This window comes from Protobothrops mucrosquamatus, unplaced genomic scaffold (genome assembly GCF_001527695.2).
Source record: "Protobothrops mucrosquamatus isolate PMUCROS unplaced genomic scaffold, P.Mucros_1.0 scaffold1605, whole genome shotgun sequence".
Classification (NCBI taxonomy): Eukaryota; Metazoa; Chordata; class Lepidosauria; order Squamata; family Viperidae; genus Protobothrops; species Protobothrops mucrosquamatus.
Window position 1 is genome coordinate 199,962 of NW_015387768.1, and position 10,866 is coordinate 210,827.

General features: G+C 42.0%; 1 protein-coding gene across 1 annotated transcript in view; it reads left to right on the forward strand.

The window, feature by feature from the left end:
- Positions 1–1,116: 1,116 nt before the first annotated feature.
- ATAD2B (ATPase family AAA domain containing 2B) overlaps positions 1,117–10,866 on the forward strand; it is a 79,292-nt gene continuing 69,542 nt past the window's right edge. Inside the window, exon 1 of the mRNA XM_015822557.1 lies at positions 1,117–1,311. Within this exon, the coding sequence (XP_015678043.1) occupies positions 1,117–1,311 (195 nt within the window). The remainder of the gene's footprint in view (positions 1,312–10,866) is intronic.

Sequence of the window (10,866 nt, forward strand, 5' to 3'; positions counted from 1 at the left end):
ACTGGAGTTTTTATAGGCAGAGTTTTGTGAGTAAATTTCGGGGAGCGCAACACATTACTTCAGGTTAATTAGCAAGAAGCACCAACATCGAGATATAAACTTCGGTGCTCTCCAGGTGACAATCCTTCCTATGGATGGAAGAATCAATGGAGTGAAACGTGTTAACAGATTTCCATTACTTACGGATTAAAACCTCCTTTTCTAAGAAGAAATCCTTTTAAATCGGATTCTCCACTTTCTCCATTCCGAGAAAAGCAAATACTGAATCACAGTTAGTTACCGTTTCTCAAACCCAGTTTCAGCAATTCCGTTCAGTCCCAAGAAGCTCATTCCTAAGCACGCAAAATCCTCCCACCTCCCTCACCTTCCTTAATCCCGCCCCGTTTAAAACAACCATAGAGCACGCCATTGCAGAGCGCCGCAAGTATTGCATCACGCATAGTAAACATCAGAAGCAGTGTTTCTCAACCTTGACAATTTTAAGGCATGTGGACTTCAACTCCCAGAATTCCACAGCCAGCATTGCTGGCTGTGGAATTCTGGGAGTTGAAGTCCACATGCCTTAAAATTGTCAAGGTTGAGAAACACTGCATCAGAGCGTTCCCTACAGGCACTTCCGGCCTAAAACTTGACTGGTTTCCCCCTTTAGCGGCCGATGTAAAAGTACAGCAGAGTATAGTAGAGAACCTCCACCATAGAGATGACAGAATCTAGAGAGGCACCCCCAGGGCTCATAGACACTCCCGGCCTATGACGGCTTTCAATCTTCGCCGGAAACTCAGCCCATATGTCACGCTCTCATCATTTTCCGCCTCTATGTTGCCAGGTGTAGGGAGGAGGTGGAAGAAGAGGCGGCCCTATGAGAGGCGGCGGCGAAGCAGCGCCTCGCAGTGGAAGCGGGAGGCTTCGCCGTGACCGAGGAGAGAAAGGGACGAGAGAACGAGTAATGGCGGCCAGTTAGTGGTGGGTGACTGAGCTGAAGAGGAGGAGGAGGAGGAGCGCTCCGCGCCTTCGGGCCCTTGTTCTTTCTGGCTCGGCAGCGGCGTCGCTCCCCACAAGCAGAGGCGGTGGAGTCAGCGGCAGCGCCGCCCTTCCCGGGGTGGCTGCAGTGAGGCCATGGTGAACACCCGAAAGAGCTCCCAATCTCAGCGTCTCTCCGGGAAAGCGGCGGCGGCGGCGACGGTCCCGGGGCCCGGCGGCCATTTCATCTCATCCAGGACCCGCTTGTCCAGGACTAGTGCCAAAGCAGCGGCAGCCGCGGCGGCGGCGGCGGCGGCGGCGGCTGCCGGGCAAGATGAGGACTCGGTCCGGGTAAGCCGGGGAGGGGGCGACGAAGAGGAACACGGGGGGGGGGAGAGAGAGAGAGAGAGAGAGAGAGAGAGGATGGGACGGCGGGACCTTTTGGAGGAAGAAGGTCCGGCGGCTCGAGTCATTTGACGGGCTGCTTGTGTGTGTGTGAGGTGGGGGGGTCGCCGCCTGAAGGGGAGCGGAGCGGCGTCTCATTGTCTCCGTGCGGCCGTCAAGGTTGGAGTGTCAGCGGCTGGCTCGGGAGAGGGGCCCCTGCTTGAACTCTGGCGTGAGCGGAGAGGGGGGGGGAGAGCGCTCCCGCTGCGGATGAGGGGCTTGCGAAACCCCGCGGGGAGGCTGGGGGGGGGGGAGAAAGAAACGAGGGAGGGGGTCTGATTTGGGGAAGAACGCCTCGGAGCGGGCGGGCTGGCTGGGTCGTGGTGGAGGAGCGTCGTTGCGCGGCAGCTGGGGATGTTGCAAGAGGGAGACGTGAGCGGCGAGCCGCGCTGCGCTGCGCTGAGGGAGACAGAGGGAGGCGGGCTGGGATTGCGAGGGAGGTCATTTGAGGTAGGGTGACAAGAGAGCTGGGAGCCGAGAAAGAAGCTGCTTGGCGGTCGTTTGGCAAGTGGGGGGAGGAGACGCAAAGTCTGGCCGGGGCGAGGGCGGAGAGCGGTGGCGGAGGGGAGAGGCTTGCGCAAAAGAGAGGGGATTGTCTGGCTTTGAACAATTGACAAGGCAGCGCTCAAGAGTATGTGTGGGGTGTTCTCTCTCTCTCTCTCTCTCTCTCTCTCTCTCTCTTCCCCCCCTCTCTCTCCCCCTTCCTCCCCCCCACATTTCTGTGTCTGTTGTATTAGGCAGCAAGCTGGGCTTGGAGCAGAGCTCCCTCTCTGGTTGAAAGTGGAAGTGCCGTTTAAAAGAAAAAAACACAAGTGCTTTAAAACTGCACTAACTTGAAGTAATTTTTAAGAGCGTTATTTTCCCAAACTCTTGTTATCTTTGGAACCTTTTTTTTAGAGAATCAATATCGACTTAGGACAACGACGAGCCAAAATGTATGTTGCTAAGTGAGACGTTTGTTAAGTGGGTTTTTGCCCCATTTTACGACCTTCCCTCGCCACAGTTAAGTTAGTAACACGGTTAAGTTGAATCTGGCTGTCTCCTTGGACTCTGCTTGTCAGAAGGTCACACAAAAAAAATGATCACGTGACCCTGGGACACTGCAACCGTCATAAATAGGAGTCAGTTGACAAGTATCTGAATTTTGATCACGTGACCGCAGGGATGCTGCACATGGTCGTAAGTGTAAAAAACAACCATAAGTCATTTTTTTTCAGTGCTGTGGTAACTTTCAACGGTCACTAAATAAACTGTTGCAAATTGAGAATTACCTGTATTATTATTTATTACATTTATAAATTATATTTATTTATTATTTATTACATTTATAAATTATACATTTATGCTTTTCAGTCTGTGTTTTTGACTTGACTTACAAGTGAATGTGATAACCTAATGTTTCAGACTTATTTTATACATGTTAATTGAAAGTTTTACATTTTTGGATGCAGGTCTCATTTCTTTACCTTGATGAAAAACATAAGTGATTACTTTATGGACTTTTAAAAATAGCGGCTTTATTTTTTTCCCACATGTATTTTATCAGTGTGAATTGTATAGTTCAGTATTATTCACATACTGAATTCATATACTATTTCAATCTTGCAGAGCATTGAGAGAATTTAAAAGCTTTCCAGTCTCCTGTGTGTTATAATGAAGGGCCAGTGAGTCTGTACCTTCCACACAGACATAGGCAACAGTGTTTTTATTGTTTTTATTGTTGATTTCCTGGAAAATCTTAAGGTTACCTTGGCAATGGTTTTGAAAAAATGGTACACCAAAGTAACTGTCACTTGTCTGATACATTTGGCTAAAAGCTGTTATGCACTGAAAATATTACAATTATTTCTAAACTTTAAGAAGTACATATTACATTGCATGTGATATTTCATAATGCAGCCATGAATATTCTGATATTGTACCATACAAGTAAGCATTTGGAGCTTAAGAAGTAATGAGGTGGTCACATTGCATACTAATTGATCAATTGATTCTTAATTGTGAAATTTTTAAACCACTCAACTCCTAAATGACTCTGGACAGCTTTACAAAATTAAAAGAAACAAAATTATATAAAAATACAGCAACTTCATAAGATATTTCCACATTACTGTGTGCCTCCCCACATTAATTCAAGGCTGGAGATGGGGAAGGACTGGGTATTTGTAGATCACTTGTCTGTGTTCTGACAAGATGAGGGCTATATAGCCTTCCTATGTAGTCATTTGCTCCTTGAGCATGAGCAGAGAGTCCAGGAAGATTCCTAGACTGAACACCTGTCCTGGTTATGGCAATGTAATTTCTTCAGAATTAAAGATAGAAAGTCTCCAGGACTGGAGTTCTCCTACAGCACTTCTATGTTCTCAGAGTTGAAATTGAGTGTGTACCTCCCTATCTCCTCAAGATATGACATAGCATTGCTTAATAGTCCAGGAATTGACTTGTATAATCAGTATCATCAGTGTAGTGATAATACCTGATCTTAGATCTTTCCTCATGCCCTTATATAGATGTTAAACAGCGGGGTGGTGGTGGTGGTGAGAACATTGATCTCACAAATTGGCCACAGAGGAGAACTATGATATTATTGTGCTCCAACTCTCACTTCTTTCAGCTGCTTCAGGATGAGAGCACTGAGAGATCTAAGAAGCCCATTATGGTTGTACCACTCCTACCTCAGCTCTGCCATAGGTCATCAACAGTCAATGGACACAGACTTGGAAAGGATCTAGATAATCTGTTAAAACCAAGATCCTCTATAGCTGCAGGTTTACCACTATTCAGTGACCTTCCACAAAAGATGAAGATTGAAAACTGGATCAATATTATCCAGGATGATTGAGTTCAGTGATCAGTTCTTGAAGAAAAAGTGCATGACTACTTAAAGGCTGGTGGAACCAGGGTAGGAACAAACAGGTGACCACCTTAATAGCTCCAAACATCCTGTCCATTTCGTCTGGAATCATAGGATTGAGCTCCTCCCTGTAACCAAGAAAAAACATGCTTCTCTCACCTTAACTGGCTCTGCCCATTCAGTCTAAATATGAGCAAATATTCTTTAGTATGGCCTCATAGAGGGTCCTTAGTCTCGTTCCATTTTTTTTCTTCTGTTCAGTCATGTCTGATTCTCCATTCTGTTTTCTTGGCAAGGTTTTTTGGAAGTGGTTTGCCATTGTCTCCTCTGTAGGGCTGCTAGAAAGTGACTGGCTCAAGGTCACCCATCTGGCTTTGTCCCTAAGGCAAGAATTGGACATGATTGAATAAAAGAAGAAGAAAAAATAAGAGTTATGCATCTTTCAACCTAAAAAAGATACGTACCCATGCTGTAAAATGTCAGATAAAATTTGAAGCATTCTCACAGTAACTTTCTTTGGCTCAAATAGTCATTCTGTTTGTAAGTAAGAAAGCATATTGTTTGTCACCTATGATGTAGACATAAAAGTTGTCATTGTAATAAATATGATGCTTTGTAAATTATTGCTCCCTGGACAATTAGAGATTCTTAGTACCATTGAAAAAAATTGTACGTGCAGTCTTACTTATGCATGTTCCTTGCAAGACTTCCAGAAAATCTTGGTTTAAAAGCATGAAAGCACTTTTCCAGTGTAAATTTTAAATGAGGTTATAGATTTACTTCCAGGCATCTCTTGGAAGGCTTAGGAAATTCAGGGATTTTGAAAATTAACTGCATCTGTTCAACGTATAATCTAATAACATTGTAAGCATTTGGTTTATATATGTGCTCCTCCTCTTCTTCCTCCTTGCCTTGCCTTGCCTTCCCTCCCCTCATCCTGCTAGCTTTAGACTCCGTGTTGTCTTCAATAGATTATTGTATTTCCAGTCTCTGCAGGTTACTCTCCTTCCCTCCCTTACCTGTTCTGCAATTATCCACTATCTTTTCTTGAAAAAAGTGATTTTTTTTTAGGCATTCTTTGCAAAGGAAAAGAGGAGGACAGGTGGCTGCAGGGTGGGACTCTACAACTTTCTAACTGTGTCTCTAATTAAAGTATGTTTAGGACACAAGGCTTTATGGTTAAGAATCCATTATTTGGGAATATCTGCTTCACACTGTCTTCTATATTAATGTAGGGTTGTGTAGAATGAATACTGCTTTGATGTAATTTGTTTCATAGGGATTCTGTTTAGGTATGCTGCAGATTTAACTATTTATACTTTGTGCAATACCTTGATCAAATTTGTATTCTGTATTCAGTTAATGAAAATATTGTTCCATATTTTCTCAGTTGTATCTCATTTAAACTCATTGCAAACTAGACTTTCGTAAATTTGATAAAAGAGCATCTGAATAAAAATTGTAGTTAAAAGCACTCGCATAGCTAAAATTTTGAGTATATGCTTTTAAGAGAAACCACATGTTCTAATAATGATGATAACGTAAAATTATTTATTTTTTTAGTTTTAGGTTTTACTTGACTCCAAAACAGTTCTAATCTGCTCACAATATTAATCAACAACAACAACAAAATTTAAAAAAAACAATGATGTTAAATAAGCAAGGTAAACATCCGTCCCACTAATGCACTACATGCAAGTAGTCCTCGGCAAACAACTGTAATGGAGCCTGCCCATTATGGTTGTATATTGTACCTGTCATAAAACAAGCCAGCCATGTAACCAACCTGATTTTAAGACTTTTTTGGGGGTGGGGGTCAGTTGTAAAGTGGTTGAAGCATTTATTAAGCAAACCAAGTGCTGAAAACCAGAAATGCCAGGTTTTTGGGCAATACTGTTGTAAAACAAGTTCATGTGACTGGGACACTGCAAATGGCCATAAATGCAGCCAAGTTTCTGAGCGCCCCAAGTTCGGTCATATGACTTCGGAAGGAGCCCAAACCCTGGAACTTTGATAGAGTCGTAAGTCCCCTTTTTTGCATTGGTCTTAAATCAAGGATTATGCATATACAAAAACTCATCTAAAAAAGGGGGCCTCATTTACACTATCCTATCCTACCCTGGGAAACAGCCTGGTTTTTAAGGCCTTCTGGAATGCCATTAGGATAAGAGTCGCATGGATCTCTGAAGGGATCTTGTTCCAAAGATCAAGCACTGGGGTACAGAAGGTATGCTTCTTGGATACTGATAGATGGCATTGTTTAAATCAAGGGAACTTGGAATATGCCATCTTTGACAGCTCTTACCGTACAAGCAGAAACTATGGGACAAAAATGGTCCCTCAAATAATCTAGTTCTGTGCCTTGGCACCTCCAATTCCTATACCAGGATGCTAAGTTTTGTTTTACTGGTTGTTTCATTTAGCGACAGTTACATCAATGATGAAAAAGGTCTGTTAAGGTCTTCACAGGTCTGTAAAGCAAAGGAAAGCTGGAAAATGATAATCACAGTTGCGTTTTCACTTAATGATTGCTTTGCTTTATGCCCAAATTGCTGGTTCCAGTTGTGGTTGTTAAACAAAGACTATCTGTACTGTGATTGATGGTTTCAGAAGCTGTTGATATAACCTGTTTAAAAGTAATATTTAGAACTGAGCATCAAGACAGATGGTAATTGTGAGATAACTGGTTGGTGTTAAATTGGAGGAGGTTGATATAGCTAATTCAGTCCAAATCAGGGATAAACCTAATGGTATCATTTCACTGTGCAAAGATTTGGGTGAGGAGACAGTGTTCCTCTGACAGACATATTTTCTCCTGCCAAAGTTGCTTTAGAAGTTTATAAATTTTCTGAAGTAAATTTGAGAATCATGCAAGGTTTTGGATGGAGGGTGAAAAATACACTCTGGTGGTAAATAATCCATTTTGTTGGATATTGTCCAAGGTTTTATATTTCTGGCGTGAAAATGTATAGATGACTCCAAAATACTTATCAGTATTCTTTTCCTTCTAGTGTTTTATATTTTAAATGCCAGATAGAATAGAATAGAGCTGGAAGGGACCTTGGAGGCCTTCTAGTCCAGCCCCCTGCTCAAGCAGGAGAACCTATACCATATAAGACAAGTGACTGTCTAGCCTCTTTTTAAAAATCCCCAGTGATGGAGCGCCCACAATTTCTGAAGGCAAGCTATTCTACTGGTTAATTGTCCTCACTGTCAGGAAGTTTCTCCTTAATTCCAGGTTACTTCCCTCTTTGATCAGTTTCCAACCATTGCTTCTAGTCCTGCCCTCTGATGCTTTGGTGAATAACGTGACCCCCCTCTTCTTTGTGGCAGCCCCTCAAATACTGGAATACTGCTATCATATATTAATTTTATTCTCAGATAGTAATATCTTTGGAGAACAAAAACAGGCAGTATAGTTTTGCTACCGATTTTTGGCCAATGTTTTTTCATTAAAAATAAACATTGATTTTTTTCCCCTTCTCAAAATATTCCTCTAAAATTGTATGCAGTTCTGCTACTGAAATACACATTGTTCATAAGCTAATTAACACATCTAATTAATATGTTTGGAAAATATGATTGTTTGGACTATTAAGAATATTTTCTTATTTTGCTTTATTAGTATTAGAGAAAAAGACCTGTAAGAAACCATACCTTTCCATTTATTGTTAGTTTTAATTACAATAGTAACGTCTATTTTCCTTGACATCCGAAGTGGTCTCTTGACACCTAAAGTGGTAAAAGAAGTAAAGAAGAAGAACATCTATTAGTTGGAGAAGTACCTTGTTGTTTCAGCTGGATAATACTCTACTTGAATTATATTAGAAAAACTGAAAGAAAAAAAAGTAAATACTTTATGTAAATATGTAAATTTTTTTGCTAGCAAATTTTCTTTGCTATCAAGAAGTAACCTATCCTTCAGCCTAATTATTTTTATACATTATTAGTCACACAGAGGGTACTGCTAGTTTAATTTGCTTTGGAAGATGCTTGCTTTTCTTTATAAAGTGTGTGGGAAGTCACCCCCCCAGAAAAGGAAATATTTTGGGGAATATTAAAAAAGCAGAATATGATATTTCCCCAAAGGATCTTAAAGGCAGAAATGCAGACCTAGGTTTTCTTAATAGCCCCAAATAGAAACTAAACAGGCCAACTCTGTAGAAATGCAGATTTGATAATCCCATTCAGAAAGACTGAGGAGCAAATACTACCGGGCAGAAGCTGATTCAAGACAAAATATTTTGAAATCCCTTGCAGCAAAACTGATAGCTAACAATAGCAGAGTGATAGAATTAGAACCAGCAATCCCTCATCCAAAAATTCAACATGGGACCTAGCCATCAGCCCCATCCCCAGGGAAGCAGGACATGACCTTTAGGATATAATAGGATTAACCCACCACCATTAGAATACCAAAAGGGCATAGTTCATGCCACAGGAAAAGGAACAACTCCAAACACAAAAGCCCAAGAAAGTATAAAAATCCCACCACTCCCAGTTCCATGTGGTCAGCCACCCCAGAAACATGCTATGTCACTGAAATTTCTGGCAACTCAATAAAGAACCTTTTTTTTCAAACAGCCTCCATTTTGTTTATTTCCAGCTTGGACTGAAGCCTGATGAAGATTTTTCTTTCAACAAGGGCATGTGTAAAATCTTCAGAATTTCAGCTCCATTCCTTCAGCCTGCCAAAAGATTTCCCCTCCCCTCTGCACAAAGGGGAAATCCTTTGTGGATCAACTCCCCTCCATCGCCTCCACCTGCAACCTTCTTTACAACTTCCCCAATGATTTAGTGGAAAACCAAGAGAAGATTCCAAATGAAGCTCATGGTAGGGCACTTGGCAGCCAGTTGTGAATGCAAATTAGTGACCAAGTGCCCAAAATGCAATCATATGATCCTGGGGGGGGGGAATAGTGTGACATTTTATGATGGCTAGAAGTGCTTTATGAATCGTAAAATGCCCTTTCTGAGGCTTAGTAATTTTGAACGGTGTAAAGCAGTGGTTTACTACTAAACCTTGCTAGAGAAATGCATGTTCTTCCTCTTCAATCATTTCTCATGTGCCTTCAAAATGTGTTACAGTAAGAATGGAAATGGTTATAGGTGTGTGCAGAAATACTCTGTTTGTCAAGTAGATTTTTATGAAAATTTCCCTTTGCCTTTCCCATCATAGCTCTTTAACAGTGATGGCGAACCTTTTAGAGACTGAGTGCCCCAAAATAGCCGCCCCCGTCCCTGCTCCGCCCTGCCCGCTGGGCCACCCACCACTTCCATAGCCCGCCACAGATCATCCTGGCAGCCCAGCAGCGCCATGGTGGCCACGCCTTCCGGCTGGGCCCTGCAGCATCATCTGCGTGCAACGGGGCATAAGGGCGGAGTCTTGTTCCCGCTGCCCGGCTACCATGTCCTTGGTTGCGCTGCTTTGCATGGGCCGTGCCCGGGGGCAAGTCTCCGGGGGGGGGGGGCTGCTGGTGAGGGTCATGGGAGAAGGCAGGGCTGGGGCAACGGTGTGTGTGCCCACAGAGAGGGCTCCGAGTGCCACTTCTGGCACGCGTGCCATAGGTTCGCCAACACTGCTCTATAACATTCACTAGGGCTGTATGGTTCTCTCCGTAATGTTTTCAGGAAGTGGGTTGCAGTGACTATGGAAAGTCTATATCTTATTTTTTTTCTTATTCTTAAAAAAATTAAACCTATACTTGTCCTTATTTTACATATCCAAAGTTTTCTGTCATTGCCTTATACACTGTGAGTCTTGTCAGATAACTTCACCCAAACAAGTTCAAACCTTTCAGTTCTAATTTAAATTGAATTTGACAATTTTACACCCAGTCTCTCCCAATTTATTTTGTGGAGCCTTTAGAAGTTGAATGATAAGTGTCTACTAAGCAGTCTTGAAATAGTCACTGGAAATAAAGAAGAAATATTCTTGAAGTTATTGAAAATGGGATTTTTTAAAATGTTCTTTGTATCTCACTGTTACTGGTGTTAATTACACTACATTGAAAATTGCTTGCTTAGTGTCTTCAGGCAATGATAATGTAATATTTTTGCCTTGTCTGCTTTATCTAGTTAAGCTGTCCCACACCACTGAAACAGGTTTCAAACCAGTTGTGTAGCTTCAGTTTCCACATAGAATTACTCAGATTGCTTACAAGATTGAATCCCATCATTTTGTATGTTATTACCGTAATAGTATAGACACACCTTTGTGTACAAAGTAAGGTGTGGCTTGGTCATTGAGTATTTAATATTTTAAGTATATAGTTATTTTTCCTCCAGAACTCTGTTTTTTACCGTATGGAATATATCTGAAGTTTCTGAATGTAGTAACTAGGTTTGTATGGAATGTACAAACATCCTGCATAATTGTTGAAAAAAAAATGCAGGAATTTATTTTATGTATGTTTTGTACTGTCACACACAATTTTATTTCCTGTGTTACATTCAGAAACATCATTCCGTGTACTTCAGAGGCCCTGTGACAGTGTGTCTGTAAATGGAGTGGAGAAATGGTGTTGATCAGCTCCCTCTGGTTGTTTTGTGAGCTGGTGACATCAAGGGTGTGGAGCATAGTGGAGAAAAGCCTTGCTCCCTGATAT